At 55.3% G+C, this 25,991-nt stretch overlaps 3 protein-coding genes across 4 annotated transcripts; 1 reads left to right on the top strand and 2 right to left on the bottom strand.

Moving 5' to 3' along the window:
• Nucleotides 1-59: 59 nt before the first annotated feature.
• Nucleotides 60-1,946, bottom strand: TMEM147 (transmembrane protein 147). Of its 2 annotated transcripts, XM_069456998.1 has the most exons (7): nt 1,750-1,946; nt 1,608-1,677; nt 996-1,055; nt 774-910; nt 553-637; nt 341-462; nt 60-257 (listed from the first exon to the last, which is right to left on the bottom strand). In XM_069456998.1, exons 1-7 carry the CDS (start codon nt 1,824-1,826, stop codon nt 134-136), a joined length of 675 nt encoding a protein of 224 aa, XP_069313099.1. In that variant the 5' UTR covers nt 1,827-1,946; the 3' UTR covers nt 60-133. The 2 variants fall into 2 exon arrangements, with proteins under 2 accessions (XP_069313099.1, XP_069313100.1); XM_069456999.1 differs by lacking the exons at nt 553-637; nt 774-910.
• A 145-nt stretch (nt 1,947-2,091) lies between these two features.
• Nucleotides 2,092-12,196, bottom strand: GAPDHS (glyceraldehyde-3-phosphate dehydrogenase, spermatogenic). Its single transcript, XM_069458561.1, has 11 exons — nt 12,055-12,196; nt 9,330-9,495; nt 8,404-8,500; nt 8,122-8,228; nt 5,153-5,243; nt 4,955-5,073; nt 4,459-4,540; nt 4,003-4,154; nt 3,711-3,873; nt 2,542-2,639; nt 2,092-2,450 (listed from the first exon to the last, which is right to left on the bottom strand). Exons 1-11 carry the CDS (start codon nt 12,119-12,121, stop codon nt 2,378-2,380), a joined length of 1,215 nt encoding a protein of 404 aa, XP_069314662.1. The 5' UTR covers nt 12,122-12,196; the 3' UTR covers nt 2,092-2,377.
• A 4,185-nt stretch (nt 12,197-16,381) lies between these two features.
• SBSN (suprabasin) lies at nt 16,382-20,732 on the top strand. The gene is made up of 5 exons (XM_069458245.1): nt 16,382-17,503; nt 17,666-18,235; nt 19,640-19,705; nt 19,821-19,865; nt 20,709-20,732. The coding sequence occupies exons 1-5, from the start codon at nt 16,382-16,384 to the stop codon at nt 20,730-20,732; spliced, it is 1,827 nt and encodes a 608-aa protein (XP_069314346.1).
• The last annotated feature ends 5,259 nt before the right edge of the window (nt 20,733-25,991 follow it).

Here is a 25,991-nt window from a genome sequence, read left to right as displayed (position 1 = left end):
ACCCAGGTGGACATGGTATTGGAGACAGTTCCCAAGAGAAAGAGAAATGGAGGCAGAAACAACTTTCCAAATACTGTTTACTTCACTAAAACCTGGAGAGAGGCAGGGAACAGGTATGTCTGGGACACCAAGCCTAAGTGTGCACATTGACAACGGCGACATACAGGGCCAAGGTGCTGAGGGCCAGCAGCCCCGTCACCACTGCTCGGGCCAGCAGTGCTGTCCAGCTGCCCAGGGAGCAGAGGTGGACGAAGGTCCTGTGGGGAAACATCACAATGAGAGAAGGAGAAGAGACAACCCACCCCCATTTGGACCCAGCCTCAAACCCCACCCAGCTCACTCCATGACAAAGGCCTTGTAGACACTAAGGACCATCAGCAGGAGGACGGCCGGCCGGAAGGTGTGGTACAAGTCATAGCGTGTTATCATCCAGACCTGGGCAGACGCAACGATGTAATGGACCTGGAGGGAGGCAGAAAGTCGGGGCCAGGCCTTGGAGAGGAGTACAGCCATCAGTAAACGGGTGTATGGGGGGAGAGAAGGACTGCGTACCAGACTGATGTTGGAGTCAATGCTCATCTGGATGTATTTCCAGTCAAACTCAATGCCCCGGGCTCCGACCCAGAGGGGGATGCAGCTGAGGAAGGCAAAGGGAGGAGTTCTCCAGTACCCAGACACCCTCAGCACCCAGACTCTGAGCCCCCACCCTCCAGCACCCCGTGGAACCCAGGTGTCCTTTCTCAGGAGTCTGGGCTCCAGGCTGCTGCACACACCGGGACATAATGAGCTCGGCGGTGGCCCAGCCTAGGGCAGCAACCATGATCTTGTACTCCCCCTTGCCGGCATTCCGGGACATGACAAGGTTTAGGCCTATCAGGTCTGCCACATCCACGCTGGCCTTCATGAACTCCTGTGGGTCAGGTTGAGGCTTAAGTGAGCACAGAGGCCAGGGGGCCCTGCTCCTACACTCCCTTCCCCTCCCTTGCCCCACTCACCCCAATGAAGTCATAGATGCCACCTTCCCAGGTGGGAAAGAAAGTGGCCAAGAACAGCATCTGAGAACAGAGAACAGAAAAAGGTCACCTCAAGGTGGGGGAATAATCCACATGGGTTTTGTGGGAAGTTAATGTGTACGTGGAGGGCAGGACACTGAGGTTCTGGCGGCCCATCTGGGAGAGGGAGCATCAGATGCTGGCCAGATTATAGGACTGGAGGAGATACAAGGGTAGGTGTCCTGGCCCCTGCGGAAGTCTGAGTTCTGTAATGATCACAGGGAATCTGAGTCAGGTCTGGAGGTGCAGGGGTGGCTACTTGGGCAGTGTTAGCAGCACTGACACCCTGGGGGTTGGTTATAATCACACCAAAAAAACTCTTAGTCAACCACACAACTGAGGTTTTTCCAATTTTACTAAGTGCTACGCTAAAGTTGCTTCTAGGCCTTTTCTCAGGTTCCGCCCCTTCTATAGTCCATCCTCTACAAGTATTCTGGAGCCGTCCCTATGCTGAGTCCCGGGGGGCGGTCCCACCGTGGGGGACATGCGGCGACGGCGGGCCCCTGGGTCTGGAGAGCCTGGGGGCCAGACACATGGAGTCCGGGAGGCCCTCACCTTGCATAGCTGCACAAAGAGGTAGGTGACTCCAGCCTGGACGCATTTCCAGAAGGCGTTGTACTCGGACCTGGAGAAGCGGACGGTGAGGGGTCGGCCCGGGTCCCGCGCCCTCTCCGCCCCGCGCCCGCCCCGCACTCACAGGCCGCTGCACTTGTACGTGATGAAGTAGGGGAAGTAGGCGAGGGCGAAGCAGTTCCCGAAGTGAAACAGGGTCATAATGCCAGCCGCCCGGTCCCGCCGGCGCGGGGGTCGCGAGGAGGCGTCTCCAGGCGCGGGTCTCTGCCTCTGCCGGCGCTCTTGCCGGGGCCGGGCCCTGGCGCCCACCTGACTGGCCGCGGCCCGCGCACGGCCTTCTGGGAAAGGTAGTCCCGCCCGGGGCGTCGCGCCCGTTGACGTCAGAGCGCCGGTGTTACGGCCCTGGTTCCGTGTGCTCCCGCGTCAGGTGCCCTAGGGATCGACTTCCGGCCACGCCAGGCTTCCGTGACCACGGCTCTCCCCGTTTCCCTGAAGTGGAACCGGGCTCCGAGGGGAGCGTGACCCCTTGCCCGTGGGCGCAGGCCGGTCGAGTAAGCGTGTGGCGGCCCTAAACCCGGATCTGAACCCGCAGTGATCGGCGCAGAGGCACGAGGCGCAACCGTGAGCACTCGTTTTTATTTCATCACTGACCCAGCGGCGCAGAGCCCTCAGGCCGGGCGGCCGAGCGCGGGAACGGGAGGGACAGGTTCCGGCCAGGGAGCACAGGGAAGCAAAGGAGGGGCCCTCCTCTTTCACTTGTCCTTGCTGAACATGTAGCGGATGAGGTCGACCACCCGGTGACTGTAACCATATTCGTTGTCGTACCTGTGAGGGGAGGGAAAGGAGGTTGGGGGGGGAGTCCCTCCAGACCACCTCTTAGTTTCCTCCCACAATTCTCTGATCACTTCCCCCTTACCAGGAAATGAGCTTCACAAAATTGTCGTTAAGCGCGATGCCGGCTTTAGCGTCGAAGATGGAGGAGTGGGTATCGCTGAGGAAGTCCGTGGAGACGACCTGGGCATCAGATTTAAAAGGTAAGTGTGGGTAACAGAGCAAGAACCTCCAGGAGGTCAGGTTCGGACTCTTCGGCACACCGTCCATCCATTCCTCTGTAGTATTTGATGTATGCCTACTGTGTCCCAGCTCTGGGGACAGGATATGACCTAGGCAGGTGGGAGTTCTGCCTGTGGGGGACTGGCCAAAGGACACAGACCCCAAACATCCTAATGCTGTAGCAATGTATTACTTCCTAGGAACAATGCATGTACTTGGAATGGGCCAGAATGGAAGCCCTCTCTGAGTGGTGGCCACGAACCTGGGTCTGGCTGACTAGGAGGATCTGGCCAACTTGGGCCCTCAGTCAATACAGTGTCTGAGGTGGAAAGAGCTGCAGGCACAGAGGTCCTGAGGGTTTTAGCCCTAGTGTGGCTTCACACGAGGGGCCAGAGGAGAGTTTTCAGCAGTGGAGTGAGACCATCTGGTTCCATTAAAAGAAGAGGTCCCGGAGCCTGTGTGGGAGTGGACCTGCATAAGCTAAAGCAGAGAGACAGCACCACGGTGGACAATATACAGAGATGGCACTTCTGACGGTGACATCAACTCCTCACACAGAAGGCACCAGCCATGGCCTGGCCCTGCGCAAATGCTAAAAAATAGGAGCTGTTGTCTTTTGTTCACTGAGCATGTTGTGAGCACTTGTGTGCCAGGCTGGAAGGAAATGAAAAGATACTCCCTAAATCTCTGCTTTCTTGGCATGCACACTCTATTGGGGCCAACAATGACTATGGAATGAAATTCCAGTTGAGGAATGGGGCCACAAAAAGAACATCTTTTTGAGGGGTACGTTGCTGGGGAGGGAGGTTGAAATAGAGACTTGGATGAAGTGAGAGCCAACTGTGTGGCCACCTGGGTGGTAGGTTTTCCAGACCAAAAGAACAGCAAGTGCAAAGGCCCTGAGGTAGGAAGATCTACCTTCCCAGCTCTGCAGTTTGTATCTTGGCACATTGAGGGCAGCACTCTGGCAAGTGGAAATCACATGCCCTCCCCAGAGGGCTCCTCCCAGGGTCTTCTCTCCTCAGTCCCTACCTCATCCTCGGTGTAGGCAAGGATGCCAGCCATGGGCCCCTTGGCTGCTGCTTTTATAGCCTCCTTGATGGCCGAGTAGGGGGTAGGCTTGGCCAAGCGGCAGGTCAGGTCCACGACAGACACATCTGGGGTTGGTACCCGGAAGGCCATTCCTGTTAGCTTCCTGGAGAAACCCATGTCAGGGATGGGAGTCAGAACTTAGGAATGTCTCCCTCCATTCCCCCTTACCCTGAGGGTTGGCCAAGGCCCCTGCTTTACCCTTAAGGATTAAGGGCCAGTCCAGTCCTCATACCCTTTGAGCTCGGGGATGACTTTGCCCACAGCTTTGGCAGCCCCAGTGGAGGCTGGGATGATGTTCTGGTGGGCACCCCGTCCATCTCGCCAGGCCTTCTTCGACGGCCCATCCACTGTCTTCTGGGTGGCCGTGTAGGAATGGACTGTGGTCTTAGGGAAGAAGAAGGCCAAGGTAAGGCCTAAGCTCCCATGCCTCTTTCCCCAGGCCTGGGATGGTGGCCTGGGTGTGGAGACTGGTGGGACCACCACCACAGACCACAGGAGGGGCTCATGCAGGCCATGGTCCAGCCTTGCCTGAGGGCTGTACAGTGTTTTAACAGACTTCTCCACTGGTGGGCCTCTCCTCCCCAAACCAGCCTCTTCCTGTTAATTCCATACGCTAAGCAAGGCCTTTGAAGAAGAGGTTGGCTTTCCCTGCCATCCCTCCTGCCCTAGCCCCTTATTCCCAACTCACCATCAGCCCTTCCACGATCCCAAAACGCTCATGGATGACTTTGGCAAGTGGGGCCAAGCAGTTGGTGGTGCAGGATGCGTTGCTGAAACAGCGCGGGCGTGCAGCGGCACTGTGAGGCGAGCTGTAGAGCTACGCTCCACCCTTACCCCTTCTAGAGTCTGCACACAGGCCCAATTTGGTGAATAGTTGGGAAGGGGGTGAGAGGGATCAGTGGGGCTGCCTCAAACTGAAGGAGGCACGTGAGGGGCAGTTGGGGGAAGCTCCCTAAGCATGTTCTCCAGAAGTTGTGTGTTTCTAACCGACAGTTTCAGGGTAGCGTTGACATGATAGCTGTGGAGACTTTGGGAAGGAGACGCAGAAACAGATTGATGTGAAAGAAGCAACAGGGACCTGGTGGGGGTGGCAGTGGGGAGGACGAGTCTCTACCCTCCCCTCCACAGGCTGGCATGCCCTCCAGGCACCGCTCACATTCTTAAGGATGTTGCTGTCCTGTTACCTGACAATGTTCATGGAACTAGGGTCATAGGTGTTTTCATTCACACCCATGACAAGCATTGGTGCATCTGGTGAGGGCGCGGAGATGACCACACGCTGGGCGCCTGACAAGATGTGGTCCTAGGGAGGAAGCGTGAGTGTCAGGTGCTTCAAGCACCACGGCCCCCCAGCCAGCCCTGGGCACCTGTTCCCCGCTTACCGAAGCTGCGTCTAGGGAGAGGTACACGCCTGTGGACTCTACCACATAGGGGCTCCCAACAGTCTTCCAGGGGATTTCTTTGGGCGCCTTGCTGCAGAGGGGTGGCAGGGCTGCGTCAGTCTCCCCAGCGCAGGCTTTGCCACCCTAGTCCACAGCCTTCACCATTGAAAAGGCTGACCAGATGCATTCCTGCAGGTACCAGCCCGCCCAAGCCCACCTGTGCCCCGCCCCTCACACCAGCTGCCCCAGGTGGCTGCAACCCTGCTGGACTTGCTTTTCATCACTGCCCCCCTCTCGGGCCACTTTTCCTTTCTTGACTGCACCACTCCTGCTATGCCTGGGTGAGGCGGCCACCGCCCCAACTCAGGCCTCGATTCTCTCGGGGGGGCCATCCCTGACTACCAGCCATGTCAGACCCTTTCTATGTAAGCTGCCCAGAATGTGGGCCCTGTGACAGTGAGGCCTGCCCAGCTGCGTTCTGGTCCCCAGCCCCGACCACCTCTCCATGAGCCCTCCCCTTGTGTCTTGACTCCTCAGCTCCTACGACAGGGGCCAGAGAGCAGCTCTCGGGGAAGGACTGGAGTCTGAGGCCGCCTTGGGGCCAGCAGTGGCTAGTGGCTTACATTAGGAAGATAAAGGAGGTTTTCAGTTTCCTCTTTTGTAAGTTTACATTTGTACTTGATATTTTGACAAACGTTTGTATCTGGAACATTACGCATCTAGTATTGCTGTTTTCTACTCGGCTTTAGCAAACAAGCATTAAATGAATAAACTGTATACAAATAACTGGGTTGTTTGCTTCTGTGATTATTTGTTAGTGTCGGTTTCCTTTGCCATTGTTCCCTCCATGGGGGTTTGATCAATGTGTGAGGGTTTTTTTTTAATTAGGCATTCTACATGTTTACTGAACCCCTGCCACGTGCTCGTATTCTAAGTCCTTTACCTCTATTAAACTTGTTTAACCTTCTCAACCCAAGGGGTAAGTACTACTGTTGTCATTTTTTAGAGCCAGCGTCAGGGCAGAGGTGAAGGGAGTAAGAGGCAGAACTGACTTGGGTGCGGCGGTGGCCCTCAGATCTGTGTTCCAAGCTACACTGCCTGAATGAATGAATGAGCAGGCTTCCCCTCTTCTCCATGGCCCATAGCACATGGGTATTCTCTCTTCCTGGTCATCTGCTCTGTCAGTCCACGCTTTTCATTATCTGGCCCAACTAGCTCTTCTCTGATGCCCCCCGTTTCCTGCCTTCCAAGTTGGGGACACTTCAACAAATTCCTCTGCAGCAGTTGCTAAGTTGGCTTGAGGCAAACAGTCTGCCCCAGAAGACCCCAGCCCCTCCCCCAGGCTCTCATGGGCCCCACCCTCCTGCCCGCAGGGCTGTTTTGAGGATTCCGTATCATTTATTCATTCTTCAGGGAAGTACTGAATGTCTACCAAGAGCCAGGACCTGTACCGGCTAGTACCAAGCAACAGTGGTGAGCACAAACCCGTAGGGCCCTGCCTGCAAGGCTACGGCCTTGTGGGAAAATGCCCTTCGAATTGTTCCACAAGCACGTGTTAATTCCAGTCACGTTCCCAGCTACCACTGTGGTGGGTATGACCCTGTCAGATATAGGAGGGAACTGAGGCTCAGGCGAGTTTGGTCCCTTGCCCAAGGTCACCCAACTAGGACGGGCGGAGCAGGGTGGAGTACACACAACAACGTGGCCTGTGCTAAGTGCCAGGACAACAACAGTGCAGGGGGGAGGAGGACTACTGTGTAGTACAAGTGACCGGAGAAGGCAGCACCCGAGTGGGGGTGTGGGTGGAGGGAGTGGCTGTGTGGGCACGGGGAGGGGAATGCCCCAAGTGGCAAGAATCATGGTGCCCAGGCTGAGGTGGGAGAGGACACTAGGTCTGCATCATGACTGCTCTACGGAGATTGTTTTTGTTGTCATGATTTCAAACTTGGGTCAAGCAGCTTCCATTTTCACTGATTCTCCAGTCTCTGCCTCCTACCCCCCCCCCCCACTTCCTGCACGCATCCCTGCCCAGCTCCCCACAAGCCCTCCCTCCCTGCCCCTTTACCCCTCACCCACCCCCAGCAAGTACAAAGGGAAGGGCTGAGAGCGAACTGCTGAGGGGTGCGCAGAAGGCCGCAGCTTGCCTGGGGTTGGAGAAGTCTCCCCGGCGCCTGCCCGCGTGCACGAGCTTGTGTGTAAGAGTCTCGCAGCCACGGGGCCAGCAGTGGCTAAGAGTTTACATTAGAAAGGTAAGGTAAGTTTAATGTTTCACATTTTATACATTTTTAATTGCTTTTGGTATCTTGAAAATGTTCATATTTGAAGCATATTACACATCTGCTTTTGACTTACAGAATCAGAACATTTCTTTAAATGGAAGATCAGTGTTAACACCAGCGTGAACTGGGTAGTATCAGTGTGAAATGACTACTAAGAAGTCAGCGTTGTCTAGCTGTGAGAGGTGCTGGCTTGGGTCCCGAGAGGTGGCTGAGGTGACAAGAGGCTGCGGGCTGGGTGCCTAGTGTTTGGGGGGCCCGTCAGGAAGGGAATTTTATCCGTGGGGACACAGAAAGCCACTGGGGGGTTTCATAGGGGAGTAACCTGGCTGCTGTGTGGGGCCCGACTGGAAGGAGTCGGCTAGATGTCAAAGTCATTTTCTGGGAGGGAAGGTGGGCAAGTCTGGGGGTTGAAGGGGAATCAAGCATTGAGTTGTGGACATGTTGAGTCCATATTCCAGTGAGGAACATGCAAATGTGTTTTAAAGAAAAAATACTCTTGATTACAGTGGGGCATCTTTCTAGATAAGTGCTTCTTAACCATTTTAGGGTTCAAGAACCTCTCCGAGACCCCCCTCTCCAAATTAGTACCCAGAGGCATGCACACACAATGTGGGGGGCTTCTGAACCCCACGTGAGAAGCTGGAATCCCATCTTAGTCACAGGCGTACATCAGACAGATGCTGCCCTTACCACTGGAAGACAGTGATCTCTTGGTTGTCCACCACCAGCCGCCCATTCCTGTGTTCCACACTACCCTTGTATCGGCCGTGGGTGGAGTCATACTTAAACATGTACACCTGCAGAAGACAGAATGGCTGCTAGTCTCGGGGTGGCAGAGCGAGCCTCCCTAGAGCGTCCCCACCTTGGTGAAGAAGGTTCCACATTGCAGCTGGAGCCATCCACAGAGCTGCCCAAACCCCCTCCCCTCCCTAGTCCCACCCTTCCCGTTCCTGCTCTCTGCCTGCTGCTCACCATGTATTCTGGGTCGATGAACGGGTCATTCACTGCCACCACCTTAACACCCTTCTCCACGCAGGCGCGCAACACCAGGCGACCAATGCGTCCAAATCTGGCGGGAACCAGGCAGAGGAGAGGATGGGAGAGAAGGGGTAATGGAGAGGAGGACCACTCAAGGGGACCAGGCGGGAATCCTCTATCTGGGGGAAGACGGGAGCCACCTCTGTGCAGGCCACTATCACGTCTTGCCCAGATGACCTTCACTGCTTTTTCTGCTTCCTCTCTCCAACGGTCCCCTAACCCCCATTCTTTTTTTTTTTTTTGCCCTATTGTTAACCTCGTAGCTAGATGGATCTTTTAGAACTTCAAGTCAGATTATGTCTCTTGGCATGAAAATCTCCATATTTGTCCATCAGCAAATCAAGATCCAAACTCCTTACCATGGTGTCCCAGGCCCCTGCCAGGCTCCCCTCTCCCCTCTTTTCCGCCCCTGACTTGCTCTACACCAGCCACACTGACTCCCCGGCTGGCCTTGAACACACTGAGCTTGCCTCCTGCACCCAGACCCCTTGCTCGTCCTTCTGCCTGGAAGACTCTTTCGCCAGCAAGGGGCACAGTTGGCTGCCTTTTATCTCTCACACCTCACTCTGATGTCACCTTCTCCCAGAGGCCTTCCCTGACCACCTCAGCTAATGCTGCCCTCCCCAGCCTTACGGTACCACCGAGGTCTGTACTGCTCACAACACACACCACTGAGCCATCTTGTTTCTTTGATTATTGTCAAAATAGGGCGGGACCCTGTCAGCCTAATGCCCAGCTGTTTCTCCAGGGCGGCAGAATGCAAGTGCCCAGGCGGAGCCGTGGACAGCCCCAGTTAGCAGCCAGGGGAGGGGCTGGGCTCTAAGGCTCCAGGAACTGCTCAGGGGCCAGAGTAGACTCACCCATTGATGCCAACAGTCAACTCCCGGGCTGGAGGAATCTTCGGAGGAGAAGGAGGAGGAGGAGGAGGAGACGGTGGCTTTATTTCCTCCCTGACTGGCTCAGGCTGGGGCTGGGGCTGGGGCTCTGCTTCAACCTTGGGCTCAGGTGGAGGTGGTGCTCTGGTCACTGTGGGCCGGGGGAAGGAGAGGGAGGAGTGTGGGATGAGCTGCACCAGCACAGTGAGAGAGAATGAACCATCTTTGCCATCCGGAACCTGTTGCTGGCTCCTGGCCCCTGGGGCCTGACTGTCTGGCCCAGTGCTTCCCAGAATGAGCGAGGGGTGGACTTGTTCAAAAATACCAGTGCTAGGACCTCTTCCCTGGAGAGTCCCAGTGAAGGGGTATATATTTTTAACAATTGCTTAGGGTGATATTCTCTGTGCCTCAGTTTCCTCTTCTGTAAAATGGAAGTAATAGTAGTACTTCTCTTAGATGGTCATTGTGAAGATTGAATAAGGTAATATACGTAGGGCCTAGGAAACATTCCCCACATTAGTATTTTTAAGATAGTTTCCCAAATTTGTCTGATGATTAACCTATTCCAGTGGGACACAAACTGTTCTGATGGTAAGAATCACTCGAGGAGGCCTCTTCCTAGAAAAATCTAACTCTCTAGGTCTGTACTGAGGCCCCAGGAATCCTGTTTTTAACAAGCACTCCAGGTATTTCTTATCCTCAGGGGAGTTTAGGGAACACTGTGTCATACTGTATGAAACAAATGCAAACTCCTATCAGTTTCTGCCTGTCTGCACATGCTCCCACTCCCGCACTGCACTCAGACCTGCCCGTGCTTAGAGCGGTGCTTCTGCCTGAGCTACGGATGAAGGCTTGAGACGAGGAGGGGAGAAGTGGAGGCTTAGGGGTCCTGGGTGGCAGAGGGTTGCAAGCTGGGAAGTCAAGCCTGGATACCAGCCCTGGCTTAGTCACCTGTTGCTGTGTGGTCTTGGGTAAGTTAATGAACCCCTCTGGCCTGTTTCCTAGGTGTCATAGCTGATCCTCCACCCAGAGGCTGCTTATAAGGCCCCCCCGGGATCTCAAGGTCCACAAGTGGGAGCTGATTTTAACAGAGGAGGAGAAGAAGTCTGCTCCTAAGACTATCCATGAGGACAGAGAGAGAGCAGGGTTTGGAGAGGGGTGGGAGGGTGATAGTGGGAGTTGCTTTAGGCACCTGGGAGGAGGTGGGGCTAGGAGCAGGGCACCCCTAGGAGTTGGGGGTCCATTTGCCTCATCTCTCCCTGTTGCCACAGACCTTGTGGCCTGAGGCTGGACTGTGGGTGTTTCCAACAGCAGAACAAGTTCAGGAAGTAGTATCAGTCAGTGTTTCTGGGTGGCAGTGACCCTGTGGTTATTGGTGACCCTGAGGATATTTGCATTCTTGGGGGTTCTCTTTCTGCTATCATGAAAGGGGGAGATTTGTCCACCTGGGTTAAGAGTGGGCATCTGAGCCCACTCAGTGACCTTCCAGAAGAAAACTCAGCTGGCCCTCCTTTCCCAACTTCCCCCAGCTTTCCACTCTCCTCTCCCCTCCACTCTGGGAGTGGGGTGCCGGGCTAGGGAACAGCTGCCAGGCCAGGTAGGTGCTGTTCTGAGCTCTTCGCACACATCGTCTCTCTGAATCCTGTGGGGCGTGTGCTATAAACCCACTTTCCAGAGGAGAAAATGAAGCCTGAGGTCACAGGGCAATGATGAGCAGGGAAGGGTTCAAATCCCGTGACTGTCAGTTCTGTCTGAAGCTGTGTCTTCCAGGGTCTCCCGGCCAGAAGCCCTGCCTAAGCCACACCCCACCCCAGCGCTACTTGCCCCTGCAGTGGCCAGGGACCCCCAAGTAGGAAGTGAGGAAACAGCGTGGGAATGGGGGCTGCCTTCTCAGAAGACTGAGTTGGTTTAGCGTGTGTGTGTGTGTGTGTGTGTGTGTGTGCTCGCGCGTGCGTGGTGGGGCTCACGCACACCCCTGTGGCTGGGTGAGGCAGGACTGCCCAGCGTTTGCGAGCAGGGAGTCTGGAGTCCACAGCCCTGAGCGGAATCCCTACTATACCAGCTGTTTGTTGAACGACGTCAGTGGTTTGTCCTCCCCAACAGCTCTGTAGAATGGGGACAGTGAACACACTGGCCTCACCAGGGGAGGCTTCAGTGAGCCCATGCCTGTAAAGTGATTGCCAAGACCCTGGCAGGTCGCAAGCGTTCTTGCTTCCTGCACTACAGAAAGGACAAGGCCCACCAACACCCTAAGGGGCCCCTTTCACACTGGTCGCCAGGAAAATCAATTTCATGTGGCAACACTGCCTGCCTGAGCTCTCCTCACAAATGCCCCTAGTAACCCCTCTTCTGGCCACCGCGGGGCTCGGGCCTCGTCTTGCCCCCTTTCCCTACACTTTCCACCCTGGGGGCAGAGTCCCAGTCCCTCCACCATAGCCATAGAAACCACCTGCCAGCAAACCCGGGTAGGTAAGGGGTGGGGATGGGGGTGCGCTGGAGGGAGGGAAGCACGTGGATCCCGAATGAAGGGACAGGGCAGTGAGGAGCGGCCCCACCCCTGCATCTCCCGTCTCCCCGAGGGCCCTAGATGGGGCCCACGCTCGCTCGCGGAAGGAGGGCTCGGGAGTCAGTGAGCGCCCTGTGTGGGGGTGGGGGTGCTCCAGGACCACCCCTTCTTCCCCTCCCCGAGGTCGCCTGCCGCCTCCCTCACCCGGGCATGGCTGTCGCAGTAGCTGGACAACGGTGACATTGGTGAGGACGATGTCGCGTTTCGACATGGCCACCTAAGGTATCATTGCTTTGCCGTCCCGGGACCTGCCGTAATGTTACTGAAGTGCGGGACCGCCGGGGCTAGTGGGTCCGGAGCTTCTTGCCGTGACGTCACAGTACCCCGTGACGTCACAGGAGAGGCGGTGCGCAGGCGCAGACTTGGGGGCCACCGCCGCCTGGCCCCTGTTGAGACGTGTGACGTCAGCGCGCAGTGCGTCGCCAGTTCCAAGGTCACCCACTGGCGTCTGGAATGGAATCCAACTTTTTCTTTTGGAGATAGTCTCACTCTGTCGCCCAGCTAGAGTGCTGTGGCATCATCTTAGCTCACGGCAACCCGAAACTCCTGGGCTCAAGCGATCCTCCTGCCTCGGCCTCTGGCGCAGCTGGGACTACAGGCGCGCGCCACTGCGCGCAGCTAGTTTTTTTTTTATTTTTAGTGGCGATGGGGTCTGCCCCTTGTCCAGGCTGGTCTCAAACTCCTGTCCTCAAGCGATCCTCCCGCCTCGGCCTCCCAGAGTGCTAGGATTATAGGCTTTTAGCACTGGTTCTTAAAGTCATTTTCTCTCTTCCCTCTGTCTCCCTCCGCACACTGTCCCTGACCTCTCTGCAGTCACCCTGTTTCCTTACGCCTGCAAAGCCCCTCCCGCGGCTTCCCTGGGATGCCGACCTCTAAAAGAGGCCCCTCTGGACTCCCCGTCTGAAGTTTCCTCGCCTCTCAGTCACTATCTGCCCCTCAGCCTAGTCTGACTCCCCACCTGGGTTTTATGTTCCGGAGTGCAAAGCTCCTCCAGCGCCACTCTTTCTATATCTTTACTTTCCTTATAGAATGTTTTCCTAAAAATCATCTTATTTATCTTCTTGCAAATTGTCTCTGCCTACTAGACTGTGAGATCTGGGAGGGCAGGGACCTCTATCTTTGTCACTTCTATATCCTATTGGCTGGAAGAATGTTTGGCACTTAGAACGTGTTTGCTCAATAAATAATATCTGAATGAATAAATAATGTCACCTCCTCAGGTCATCTGATCCCCAGTCTTTCAGCACCCTCCAGCTCGTATCCTCTCACGGCACCTGTTTTTGTCCTTGTAGCTTTTGACGTAGTTTGTCGTGATCTAGCTATTGGTTTACTTGACCGTGTCTCCCACTTGGGCTCTAAGCCCCCGCAGGGCGTGTGTTCCTGTCTGTCTGTTCACCACCGTGTCTCCAGCACCTAGAAGAGTGCCTGCCACACAGCAGGCTTTCAACAAACATCTGAGGAAGAACAAACGGACAAATGGCCCCTTCCTAAAACACCAGGGTGGGGGGCTTGTTTGTACATCAGTGACTCACAGGCAGGCACCTTCACCCGCAGAGCCAGTTGACACGCAGCTGTGACCAAGATTTAGGTGGCATAGGGGTTTGTACCAGGAAGGAGTCACCATCCCAGAGAGGGAGGTGGATGCCAGAAGGGACAGAATGACATAACCTCTTCCTTCCCTAAACTTCCATGGGTACTTAGTTTGCCAAGCACCTGCCATGGAACCAAAGGGAGGGTGAGGCTGTCCTGTGTGGTTGGCCTGGGAGAGGTGGGACTGGAAAACCAATGGAGTGTACAGATGAGAAGGTTGCAATGAACCAAAACCAAGAAACGGATGATTCATCAAACGGAGGGGGATAAACTTTGCTGTCCAATCAAGGAGGAAAAAAACCACAGCACTGACAAAAACCAGGATTAAAAAGGGACCAATTTTGTGCAAATTTACAATAAGACTTGCAGTTAAAATTTTTCTTAGCAAATGTAAAGGATCAAAACAGGTGCAAGAAGAAATGGCAAATCTGACTAGACCAATAATAAAAGAAAGATATGTCCTCCCAAAGGCTGATTTGGATCCAGACAATTTTATGGGCAAGATCTGCCGAAGCACTGGGGGACAAATATCTGCCATTCTGTACTGACTGTTGCAGACCCCAGCCGGGGCTGGGAAGCCCAGGGGCAGCTCCCGGGCAGAGGGCTCTGGGTAGCGCCCTGGCTCTGAGCCTCTCCCTTCAGATGGGCCAGCACTCTGTGGACTTGCACTGCATTCTTCTTTGCAGTGCTTTGGGGGAGAGCCGTGATGGCTGAGCTACTTCCTTAATTCACTCTAGGAAACCCGCACGACCATGTCACCAACACCAGCAGAGGACGGCCTAAGAAAGGACAACTCCAGGCCAGTTATGGAGACAGATGCCAAAGCCTGAATCAAATAGTCCTAAATGGGAATTGAGAGACTGAGGAGAGGGATTGAGTCTGACAGGAGATGGAAGGATGGGCAGAGAGACGGATGGGAAAGAAAAGATGGAGAAGTGTAATGAAAGGAGAAGCCCCACCTCTCAGTCTTGGGGTGGGTTAGGATTCTGAAGCTCACCTTCCCCACCCAGCAATCTCCTGCCATGGGAAACTCCGTCACTTAGGCACTGGACAAGGGCAGGTTGCCCAGGAATTTGGCTTTGTCCCTGGAGCATGAAACTGGGAAACAGATTTGATGAGCTCAAGCTTATAGAGGTGGCGCAATTAGTCACCCTCTATAGGAAGAGCCTAGAGAAGCTCCTGGGTTTCTGGCCTGGGATGCCTGGCTCTGGGTGTGGCCAAGTGTCCAGGATCTGGGTGGAACCCTGGGTCCTCTGAGGGGAGCGGGCCTTGGCGCCCTTGTTTGAGCAAAGCCTGAAAACACGTGCAGATTCTCACCACACCTGGGCACCCACACACATAACTCCGCCACCCCCACTGGCTCACACCCTGCACATTCCTTCCTGCCTGGACTTCCCACCAGCAATCCCACCTCCACCCCCTCTCTTAGTCTCTCCCCTTGGCACCAAAACCCAAATATCTTTCACCCCTGCACCCATCAGTACCCACCCATTGGTTCCCAGGCAGATACGCCGTTGCAGACCTACCAACCACCGTCTGCCTTTCCTTCCAGTGCTCCTCTTCGCACCCTGGGCCAAACTCTCCGCTGTTCCCCCTCCAGCCTGAGCCAATATGTCAACACTGGGGGCTCCAGGTTGGGGCTCAGGAGGCCCCCGGAGAGGAGGGCAGGAAGTTGAGTGTCTGGCTGTAGCCCAGGTCCTGGCTCAGGCTCCTGCTGCCCCGGGTCTTCAGCCCCTCCCCGTGGCTGCCTCAACCGGCTTTTCAGGAGACACTGCGTCCTGTTCCAGCTCATGGCAATCAGCCCCCTGCCCTTGCCCAAGGGTTAGGAGACAGGAGGCCTGAGTTCTGTGACAAGAATGTGATCCTGACTCCAAAACCTGCAACACTCACTCCCCAAGGGATCCTGTGCTGCTCTGGGACCCAGGAACCCTTCCCTCCAGCACCCGTGGGACTCAGGCTCAGGCTTGGACTCTCTCCCCTTGGCTTCTTCTAATCCACCTAATTGTTCAATCTATAAACATCTAATGAACCACGGGCAATGTTCTAGGAGCTGGGGATACAGCAGTGACCAACACAGACAACGGCCCTCTCCTCTAAATGTTTACAACCTTGTGAGACAGACAATAAAAAAATAAAGGTAATTTTGGATCATGGTAAGTGCTATAAAAACAAAAGGATGCTATTACGGAGTGTAACTATAATACCATGTTGTGGCTGAATGGCCAGGGGAGGTCTTTTTGAGAAGGTGGCATTTGTGTTCTGTATTCCAGGCAGAGAGAAGAACAAATGCAAAGGCCATGAGGCAGGAATGAGTTTGGTGTGCTTGGGGAGCAGGGAGAAGGCCTGTGTGGCTGGATGGAGTGAGGGGCATGGGGGTGGCCCACAAGGACAAGGTCTTCATCGATGACTCCCTCAACTCCCCCAGAGCTCTCCCCTCTCCCAACTGTGCCTCTCATCTTTCTAGACCCTGACTGCCGTGGCAGCCAGATGCTTAGATCCCCGACAGAAGTGAGGGGTTGAAGAATCAGCTGGGTCTCAGGGACAGAGGGTGACTGAGGGTGGGTTTGGGAGACAGGAGGCCTGGCTGGTGGGTGAGGATTGAAGGGGAGGTGGCCGGAAGGGCAGACACCCGTCTCTGGGGAGGAGGGCCTGTGCTGGGCAAGGAGCAGAGATGCCAGTTCCTCTCCATTCATGACTCACCTCTGTTCCTCCTCTTCATTGCTCAACTCCCAATCTCCCTGGGAAATACCTCTTGACTGAGGACCAAGTCAGAGCCTCGCAGAGGCAATTGAGTCACAAGGGGTGGGGAAGAGGGAGGAGAGGATAAATAGCAGCCTTGCCTGCCCGACTCCTCTCTGCATCCTCCCACCGTCCCAGCAACATGCATCTTGCCGGTTTGGTCCGCTCCTGCTCCCTCCTCCTGCTGCTGGGGGCCCTGCCTGGCTGGGCAGCCAGCGATGACCCCATTGAGAAGGTCATTGAAGGGATCAACCGGGGGCTGAGCAATGCAGAGAGAGAGGTGGGCAAAGCCCTGGAAGGCATCAATAATGGAATCACCCATGCCGGAAGGGAAGTGGAGAAAGTTTTTAATGGACTCAGCAACATGGGGAGCCAGGCCGGCAAGGAGTTGGACAAGGGCGTCCAGGGGCTCAACCACGGCTTGGACAAGGTAGCGCATGACATCAATGGTGGCATTGGACAAGCAGGAAAGGAAGCAGAGAAGTTTGCTCATGGGGTCCACAACGCTGCTGGACAGGTTGGGAAGGAAGCAGACAAAGTGATCCACCATGGGGTCAGCCAGGCGGGAAGTGAAGCGGGGAGGTTTGGGCAGGGGGCCCACCATGCTGCTGGGCAGGCTGGGAAGGAGGCAGAGAAGTTTGGGCAGGGGGCCCACCATGCTGCTGGGCAGGCTGGGAAGGAGGCAGAGAAGTTTGGGCAGGGGGCCCACAATGCTTTTGGGCAGGCTGGGAAGGAGGCAGAGAAGTTTGGCCAGGGGGCCCACCATGCTGCTGGGCAGGCTGGGAAGGAGGCAGAGAAGTTTGGCCAGGGGGCCCACCATGCTGCTGGGCAGGCTGGGAAGGAGGCAGAGAAGTTTGGTCAGGGGGCCCACCATGCTGCTGGGCAGGCTGGGAAGGAGGCAGAGAAGTTTGGGCAGGGGGCCCACCATGCTGCTGGGCAGGCTGGGAAGGAGGCTGAGAAGTTTGGGCAGGGGGCCCACCATGCTGCTGGGCAGGCTGGGAAGGAGGCAGAGAAGTTTGGCCAGGGGGCCCACCATGCTTTTGGGCAGGCTGGGAAGGAGGCAGAGAAGTTTGGTCAGGGGGCCCACCATGCTGCTGGGCAGGCTGGGAAGGAGGCAGAGAAGTTTGGTCAGGGGGCCCACCATGCTGCTGGGCAGGCTGGGAAGGAGGCAGAGAAGTTAGGGCAGGGGGCCCACCATGCTTTTGGGCAGGCTGGGAAGGAGGCAGAGAAGTTTGGGCAGGGGGCCCACCATGCTGCTGGGCAGGCTGGGAAGGAGGCTGAGAAGTTTGGGCAAGGGGCCCACAATGCTTTTGGGCAGGCTGGAAAGGAGGCAGAGAAGTTTGGCCAGGGGGCCCACCATGCTTTTGGGCAGGCTGGGAAGGAGGCAGAGAAGTTTGGGCAGGGGGTCCACAATGTTTTTGGGCAGGCTGGAAAGGAGGCAGAGAAGTTTGGACAGGGGGCCCACAATGCTTTTGGGGAGGCTGGGAAGGAGGCAGAGAAGTTTGGACAGGGGGTCCACCATGCTGCTGGGCAGGCTGGGAAAGAGGGAGACAAAGTAGTCCAAGGGGTCTATCATGGAGTCAACCAGGTTGGAAGGGAGGTGGATCAGTTTGGCCATGAAGTCCATTATGCTGCAGGGCAGGCTGGGAATGAGGGAGACAAATTAGTCCCTGGTGTCCATCCTGGGGTCAACCAGGCTGGGAAGGAGGCGGAGCAGTTTGGCCAGGGAGTTCACCATACCGTTGAACAGGCCGGAAAGGAAGCAGACAAAGTGGTCCAAGGGGCCTACAGTGGGGTCAACCAGGCCGGGAAGGAGGCAGAGAAACTTGGCCAAGGTGTCCATCATGCTGCTGGCCAGGCCGGAAAGGAAGCGGAGAAACTTGGCCAAGGTGTCCACCACGCTGCTGGCCAGGCCGGGAAGGAGGTGGACAGGTTGCAGCAGGATGTTCATAATGGGGTCAACCAAGCCGGCAAGGAGGCCAACCAGCTGCCGAATGTAGGTGAACAGGGGTGGGGGAACGGGGAGAAGAGGGTTGGGGGGAGGTTGAACCCTTGCGATATTCGGGGAGTCTACGTAGGCTTCGTTTGGTGAAAGCTTGGGCGGCTATACAACTACTCCGCCCTTCTCCACCTCCCTTTCAAAGGAGCTGGTGGTCCACCGGTCAGGTGGATTAAGCCATCTTGTCTGCAAAGCCCATATCTGACAGTGGGGAAGGGACCCGGTCCCACCTTCAGGGAGCTGCCCTCCTGGTCAAGGGGGCCTCACGTGAGGAACATGAAGCCTCTCCTGGGGAACAGGGAATATTCACCGAGACCAACATCTGTTCCAGCGCAAATGGAACGAGCATTCAGAAACCCAGAGAGTAAGCGTGAGCGTGAGGAGCAGCTTTTGGAGATAAGCTCTGTTCTGTTCGATCTTCATAAAACCCTCTGGGGTAGTCAGGACGCAGATGCTGACTCCCCGACTCTCAGATGAGGAAACCGAGGCTCAGAGAGGTTCGGGGGATTTGCCAAGGGCGTGCGGCTAGAGCCCGGCGTTGGCAAATTGCAAGTCAGGGTTCTTTCTCTTCCTCCACAACTGCCCAATCAGGGAAGCCTTCGAGACGATTTCTCTTCCCCATTTCTGCAGAGGGGACAGGTCGTGGAGGCCAGGCAGCAGCGCCATTCACGGCAGAACAGGCACTGAGCAGGGAGCTTGGGGAACAGCGGGAGGCTGACTCCTGTATGCCTCGATTCCCCATTCTCCAGCCTCCATGGGATCAGCAAGATGTGACACTGTCTTGGAGACTGGCCCAGGCCTCAAAGCCCAGAGCCATATCTGCTGCCAGGCAGAACGCCAAGGATGGGCGGGTGGGGAGGAGGGGACAGTGGGGAAGGAGTGCACAGCAGAGGAGAGGGCCCTGCCTTGAGCTGGCGACAGCAGCCAGGGGTGGGAGCGCTGCCGGGGAGGCACGCCCGAGTGTCTGGGGACAGGATTAGGGACAGGTTTCAGCCCGAGTTAGGGATACAGCTAGACTGTGTGTACAAGGGCTAGATTTGAGGTCAGCGCTGAGGTTAGACTGTGGTCCCAGGATTTGCGTGGGTCCCCTAAGTTCCCTTTCCAGTGAGACCCCTTCTCAGTGATTGAGAGCGTGTCTGTAACTGAAATAAAGGGAGTTTGGGAAGACCAGTGAGTGGGAGGCAGACACCCCTCCCGGGTTTTCTTCCCGTCTCTTGCAGAATTCCCACAGCAACATGGGCTTTGGGTTTTCTGTCTGGACAGTGACAAGGCAGCAGGTTAAGCCTGTGCCTCCCCCCGCAGCCCCAGTCACCTAGAGGGGAGCAGGTCACTGGGGAAAAGGAGCATGGCAGAGCCGCACGGCTTGAGGGGCTGTAGTGATGCTCTGGGCTCTGTCCACAGGCCAGTCATCAAGGCGGGTCTTCCGCCCAGCACGGAGGGGCCGCAACCACCACATTGACATCTGGAGTAAGTCTTCCGGGCGCGGCGTGGACTCGGGGGTGGAGGGAGTGGAGGCCCCATGGAGGTCCCCAGGGGAGGGGTGGGGCGCAGGCTGGGGACTGACCTTGTCCTTGCATTCCAGGCCTCGGTCAACAAGCCCTTCATCAACTTTCCAGCTCTGTGGCGGGTGAGTGCCCGCGTGGTGTCTCATCCCTGCTCTCTGCCCTGAGAGATGCTCCTACAGCCCCTTCCCGGTGCCTGGGTGCCTGTTCCCCGGCAGCTTCCCTCGCGGGGGCCTCCCCCGGGCAGGCTGCTTTCATCTTTCGGGAGCTTTTCATTCCTGCTGAGGCAAACAGGCTGGCAGAAGAGACCTCCAGGGCCCTGGTGCATCCGGGAGCCAGGGAGGGAGGAGGGGCTGCTGAAACCACCCCGTCCACGTGCCACCCTGCTTCCTGTCATTGCTCCTGCCGTCCCCATTTGCTGGTTGGCTTTCCTCCCCTCCCCCCCCTGCTGTGAAGACCTCTGCTACCCTGCCCCTGCTGCCTGTGTCAGTATGCTGCGGAGTGGAGACTTGTGGCTTTGTTCTGTCCCTGGTTGAGGCCCCCTCCCACCACCACCCCCTGGTGTAAAGGCTCCTGTGGGACCCTGCTCCTCACTCCCGGCCCAAGGCTGTCTCAGTACATTTACTATGTCCGCTGCCTGCACTGGGGCACAGGCCGAGGGTGTGTGACAGACACAAAAGCACATCCTGTGTGTCCCCGGCTATGGGGGTGGCAGGGGGTCCTCCGAGGCGGTACAGACAAGGCTTCTTGGTTCCCACAGAGGCTCCTGGCGCCTTTGCCTGGGGGGGCTGGCTTCCTGTTCTAACTAATCTGGATGCCACCTGCCTTAAGATAGCCCAGAGCATAGCCCATTCCTCGGCCAGAGTAGCCAACGTCCCTCTCACTTCTTGGGAGGGGACAGGGACAGAGGTCTCAGGCCCCCTCATGACTTTGTACCTTGCATTCACTTCCTCTCTCCTCTCTTCCAGAGCGTCGCCAACATCATGCCCTGAACTGACACCCGGGCCTTGCTGGGCAGACTAATATTCCTGTTGTCATACTCACTGAAATGACCTGGAAGAGGTGGGGGTGGGGGTGGGGGGAAAGGTTTCTGGAGTCCCTGAGATTTGTGAATAAATATTATACACTGTACTCGCTCATCGTGGTCCACTGCGCTCCCTAAGCGGGGTAGGGTGGTGGGAGGCAGAGGCTTGTCTTTCCTTGTTACTTTGCCGAAGGAGTTGGGGGTGCTGTAGCACAGGATGGGTCGAGCTGGAGAGGTCAGGCCGATCAGCTCGAGGGGGACGGTTAGCAGGGCCAAGCCATGCCTTGCCGGTGTGCAAGGTTCGTGCTCGGCACTGGGCAGAGCACCTGTGCAGGGAAGTCCCGCACCGGCCAGCGGGGAGGACAGAGCACGGCGGGAGCCCAGGTGGAGCCCACTCGGGGAGGGGGGGCACCTGGGCCATAACAATAGTTACTTGTATTTATTGTGCAATTAAAACACGCCAGGCTCCCTGCTGGGCGCTTTACACCCATGACATCATCCAACCCTCCCAGCCACCCAGGTGAGTAAAAGGTACTGTTATTGCCTCATTGCGCAGAGAAGCACGCGGAGGCTCGAACAGGTTAGGAAACACGACCAAGTTTACACAGTAAGTGGAGGGAGAGAAACGGCCTGAGAGCTACAGAGGACACTTTGGAGATACAGAAGTCTTTTCCTGGTCGGCGTCGGCAGCGAGGAGGACTCTGGAGAGAGAGGACAGAGATACACGTGTGAGATCCTCCCGGGGAAGGAGAGGGCAGTACGGAAGCTCAGGCGGAGGACACAGTGACAATAGCAGGAGGGCTCCTTATTAGCCACATGAACCGAGACACACAGGGCCCAGTTTTCAGATCTGCGGCTCCCCAAGGCCCGGAGGAGCAGCGATAACACCGGCAACTACTGTGCATTGAGCACTTGCTAGGTCCCAGGGTCTCCGGGAAGAGCTGCTCATATCCTGTGGCCACTGGGGCCTCCCACAGCCCAGAGGAGAAGTCCTCGTATTATCCCCATTTTATGGATGAGGAAACTGAGGCTCAGTGGGGCAAGGACACTTGAAAGGTAGCCCCTGAGAGAGCAGCAGGCCTGGATCCGGTTCCTGATCTGCTGCCAGAAGCTGACCCCTGGCCCTTGCCCGTGAAGTCTCGGTAACACTGCCAAGCTCTGGCGCGGGTGCGGGGAGACTTGCGTTCCAACAAGGAACAGGTACCTGTAGGCAGCTTACTTCCCCTCTAGGGCCACAATTTCCTCCTCTATAAAGGGGCGGGTGTCTTAAGTGGAGGACTGAAATCATTGCTTCCAGCTCCAAAGTTCCATCAATTGTGCGACCAAAAATAAAAGACAGCGTTCTTGCCCTTGGGGAATTTACAGCCTTCCCGAGGAGGCCGGGCATATACACAGAACATGAGAGCGGACACACAGCGATGCCTCAGTGGGAGCAAAGGACACACCTCAAGGGGAAGGACCTGGGTTTGCACAGTAAACGTGATGTTCCGACACTTTACTCACTGCATTTTTCCTTATTTTGTGGAAGACCATCATTTTATTATATAGTCTTTCCCTACCCTGCAATATTTTAAGAACATTTCAATCATGCTGAAAGATGAAAGAATTTTACAGTGAAAACCTACATTCTTACCACTTGGGTTCTACCATTAACATTTTACTAGGCTTGCTAGATCACACATCTATCCATCTAGCCACATATCAATATATTTTTGATGCATTTCAAAGTAAACTGTAGCTATCTGTGAGCTGCATTTTAATGAACAGAACCATTCATTTGTGCCAGACGTTTATTGAGGGTCTACTGTGTGCTGGGCGTCATTTCGTATGTACTGGAGGAGTCCCTACTTGAAGGGATCCTACAAAGCCTGCTTTTGAAAAGGCAATATTCAAGGGAACCCTTCTTTTAGAAAGTAAAAGGTTTCACTGACTTTGTTTTTATGCTCATTTTCTTGCTGGGTTACTTGGATGGGGGCTCTGAAAGTCCCAAAGAGATAATGGGATGACCCACACGTGCTAAGGGTCAGTTCTGGTCGGCTTCTGGAAAAGGAGAGCTCTGAGGTGGTTTTGAAGCCCGGAGGCTTGTCTGCTGTTCCCTCTGCTAGGACGATTCTCCGTGCCCCCCTGTCCCCCATGCTGACGCTTTCTCACTCTGCAGGTCTCAGCTACCTTGGCCACCCAACTGGAACAACAGTCCACCCTTGTCATTATTTCTCATGGCACCTTGATCTTGTTCTTCCTGTCGCCTTTGGCAATCTGTAGTTGTATTACAAATATGATATCCATTTCCCCCCTAGACCGAGAGGTTCAAGAGGTGAGGTCGAAGCCAGGTGCAGACGTCCGGCAAGTAGCAGAGGGGAAGCCACTGGCTTGAGGGACGTGGGAAGGGCCACAGAGTAAAAGTGTGAACAAGAACTAGGCTGCTTTGTCCGAGAGCGGTGGAGCCGGGCCAGGGAGTGACGAGGAGAGGAAGGGCCAGTTTCTGCAGATGTGGAAGGACAGGGAGAGGAGTTTGGGCGGGGCTCCCACAACCATCTTTTACTGGGTCTGTGCTAAGCACTTCCAGACGTGATTCATTTCGTCCTCACGGCCACCCCAGGGGGCAGGTGCCATGATTATCCTCTTACGGATGATGAAGAGGAGGCTCGGGGAACGCAGACAGCTGCCCGGAGCCACCCAGCTGGTGAGTGGTGATGGTAGGACCCCAGTTCAAGGTCATCCCTACTGGTGAGGCAGCACGGTCCTCTGCGAACCTCAGGAAGGGGAAGGGGGCTACTTCCAAATGAGTCCTCTTTCAATCTAAGTTTCTGCATTTGGCCCTCGCAGGACGTGTGTGTGTGTCTCAAGGTGAAACAACAGCCAAGAAAGCATTCTGACAGCACCAAAGAGACCAACGCTGCCAGGAACACGTGCTGCCTGCCTCCGTGAGCCAAGCACTTCTCCAAGCTTTTTACAGGTATTAATCCAGCTAATCTTCACATTCAGCCCTCTTCATAGACGAGGAAACTGTTACATAGATGGGTTAAGGTCACGGTCAGTAAGCGGTGGAGCCAGGATCTGAACTCAGGCTCCGCAGTAGGCGCTGTGGTGGAGGAGAGCCTCCTGACGCCAGTTTGAGACTGGGACCCCATAGAAGGGAGCAGAGACATCACCCAGACCCAAGGCCTCACCTTCCCACCACAGAGTCCAGTGTCCATTCCCTCCCAGAAAGGCTTGTCTCTACTGCCCAACACCCCCAGTCTGTTCCCTGGAGGAACCCTGTTAGCTCCTGCCTCAGCTCAGAGCCCTCAACATAGTCAAAGTCAAAGTCAAAGTCAAAGTCCTTTCATGATCTTTACCTCTTTGACTTCAACTCCTCCCATTCTCCCCCTGCTCCTGCCACAATGGCGCTGGAATACATTGAGCAGGTTGCTGCCTCAGGGCCTTTGCACTGCTGTTCCATTGTTTGGAATACTCCAGCCCCAGATGCCCTCATTGCTCACTATCCCACTTCCTTCAGGTCTCATCTCAAATGGCCCTTTCCTGACTGTCCTATTTAAAATACCTCCTCTGTTTTCTCCATTCCCTCATCCCACTGTATTTGTCTTTATAGGGTCCTGATGGTCTGATATGTTTATTGTCCAACTTCCCCCACAATGAATGAATGAATGAATGAATGAATGTAAGCTCTGCAAGAAGAAATGTTTTGATGATCTTGTTCCGTGCTGCATCCCCAGCACCTGGAATAGGTGAGGCACAGAGTAGCTACTCAATAAATATTTGTTAAATGATGTAGTGCATTAGAGAGAAAAGCCCAGAAGGTCTTGGGCATGATGTGGGCATATTGGATTTGTGGATGCTATTACATACAAGAACAAGGAAGGCCTGCCTGGTGGTGTAGGAAAAAAGCTGTTGGGAGTCGGACAGACCTGGACCGAATTTTGACAGCTCTGTTTTACCATGATCTTTGCACATACGATCTGGTGTGTGACGGCTAACCACTCTGGGCCTCTTTACCTCGTCTGTAAAATGGGACTGAACTCTTGAGGTGATAGGATTAAATGAGCTCACATATGTGCAAGCACCCGATGTTCTATTTGGTTCACAATAGGTGTGTACTAAGAGCCCTAAGTCTGACCCGAGGGGCTCCTCGGGTCCAGCAATGTCTGAGGGCATTTTTCCCAGAAGGTAGAAAGTGGGACTGCTGGTGACATGGAAGACTTTAGCTGGCCGGTGGACAAGGCTTTGAATAACTCTGAATCACACAGTGAGAAACTCCCTCTCCTCTCCATTGTCTCCCAAGCTTTCTGATCATGTTAAAGAAAAAGACTCAACTTCTGTGCCCGTGTGCCCGAACACCTCTCTCATACTTGCTAATATTTCTTTTCAACAAAGACGGTACAGAAGCTGTGGCCAGTATGATGGAATGCCATTGTTTGCTACTCACTATGTTTTTCCAGTACTTTCTATTTATGGGCCAGTGATCCTGGCTTTGCCTTTATGGTAGTGATATAAAGTATTCACTTAAATATTCTTAAGTAAAAAAAGTAAGCTGGTTTAAAGAAACACAAGAGTATTGGAGAAGGGAGAGGGCAGATACACAACATTGCCAAGGTGCATTCTGGTGAGAGAGTTCTGGAAGGAGCCTTTGAGTTGGCGAATGCACTACCCAGGACCCCTCTTCCTGCCCTGTGGCATCTCCGCTACCCATCCTGGGGGCCCAGTTTTACCCCTGCACCCCGCTCTCCTTTGGCTCTTGCCACTATGTCCTCTCTGAGCCCCAATTTCATGTCTCTGAACGGGGTAATAGGAAGCCTGTCTCCCAGGGCTCTGTGATCCCTACAACGCTTAGTGCAGTGCTGGGCACATGGAAAGCCTTGCTAAGCTGGAGCTGCAATTATTATTATTATTATTATCACCATCACCATTATTATCCTCATTAAAGAGTCAGAGACGGAATAACAGGGAAGGAGGAGCTGGGGAGGACAGACAGGGATCGTGTTTACATGGTAAGAAGGGTTGGATGTTACAAGTCGGGGTGGAGAGGGAGGGAGGCAGAGACTGACTGAGAGACATTGAGAAAGGTGGATGGAAACCGGCCCCTCCTAACCCGGCGATGAGTCCCAGTGATATGGGACGGTGCCAAGTGGGAGGCCCCGTGGCCCCTGGGAACGGAGAAGCGGCTATATTAGTAGTTAAAAGCTGAGCAGGGATGAGACCTGGGGAGGCCGAGTTCTGTGCCCCAAGC

This window comes from Eulemur rufifrons, chromosome 24 (genome assembly GCF_041146395.1).
Source record: "Eulemur rufifrons isolate Redbay chromosome 24, OSU_ERuf_1, whole genome shotgun sequence".
NCBI classification, from domain to species: Eukaryota; Metazoa; Chordata; class Mammalia; order Primates; family Lemuridae; genus Eulemur; species Eulemur rufifrons.
Note: the sequence above shows the minus strand (reverse complement) of the source record. Positions and strands in the feature narration are given on the sequence as shown.

Coding starts and splice junctions, on each gene's coding strand:
- SBSN (XM_069458245.1), top strand. CDS start 16,382: ATGCATCTTGCCGGTTTGGTCCGCTCCTGCTCCCTCCTCCTGCTGCTG. Junction 18,236..19,639: donor AGGCCAACCAGCTGCCGAAT/GTAGGTGAACAG, acceptor CTCTGTCCACAG/GCCAGTCATCAAGGCGGGTC. Junction 19,706..19,820: donor CCACCACATTGACATCTGGA/GTAAGTCTTCCG, acceptor CTTGCATTCCAG/GCCTCGGTCAACAAGCCCTT.
- GAPDHS (XM_069458561.1), bottom strand. CDS start 12,121: ATGTCGAAACGCGACATCGTCCTCACCAATGTCACCGTTGTCCAGCTA. Junction 8,501..9,329: donor TTGACTGTTGGCATCAATGG/GTGAGTCTACTC, acceptor GGTTCCCGCCAG/ATTTGGACGCATTGGTCGCC. Junction 5,244..8,121: donor GAGATCACTGTCTTCCAGTG/GTAAGGGCAGCA, acceptor ACCCCTCTGCAG/CAAGGCGCCCAAAGAAATCC.
- TMEM147 (XM_069456998.1), bottom strand. CDS start 1,826: ATGACCCTGTTTCACTTCGGGAACTGCTTCGCCCTCGCCTACTTCCCC. Junction 1,056..1,607: donor TCTTTGTGCAGCTATGCAAG/GTGAGGGCCTCC, acceptor CTCTGTTCTCAG/ATGCTGTTCTTGGCCACTTT. Junction 638..773: donor GCCGAGCTCATTATGTCCCG/GTGTGTGCAGCA, acceptor TGCCTTCCTCAG/CTGCATCCCCCTCTGGGTCG.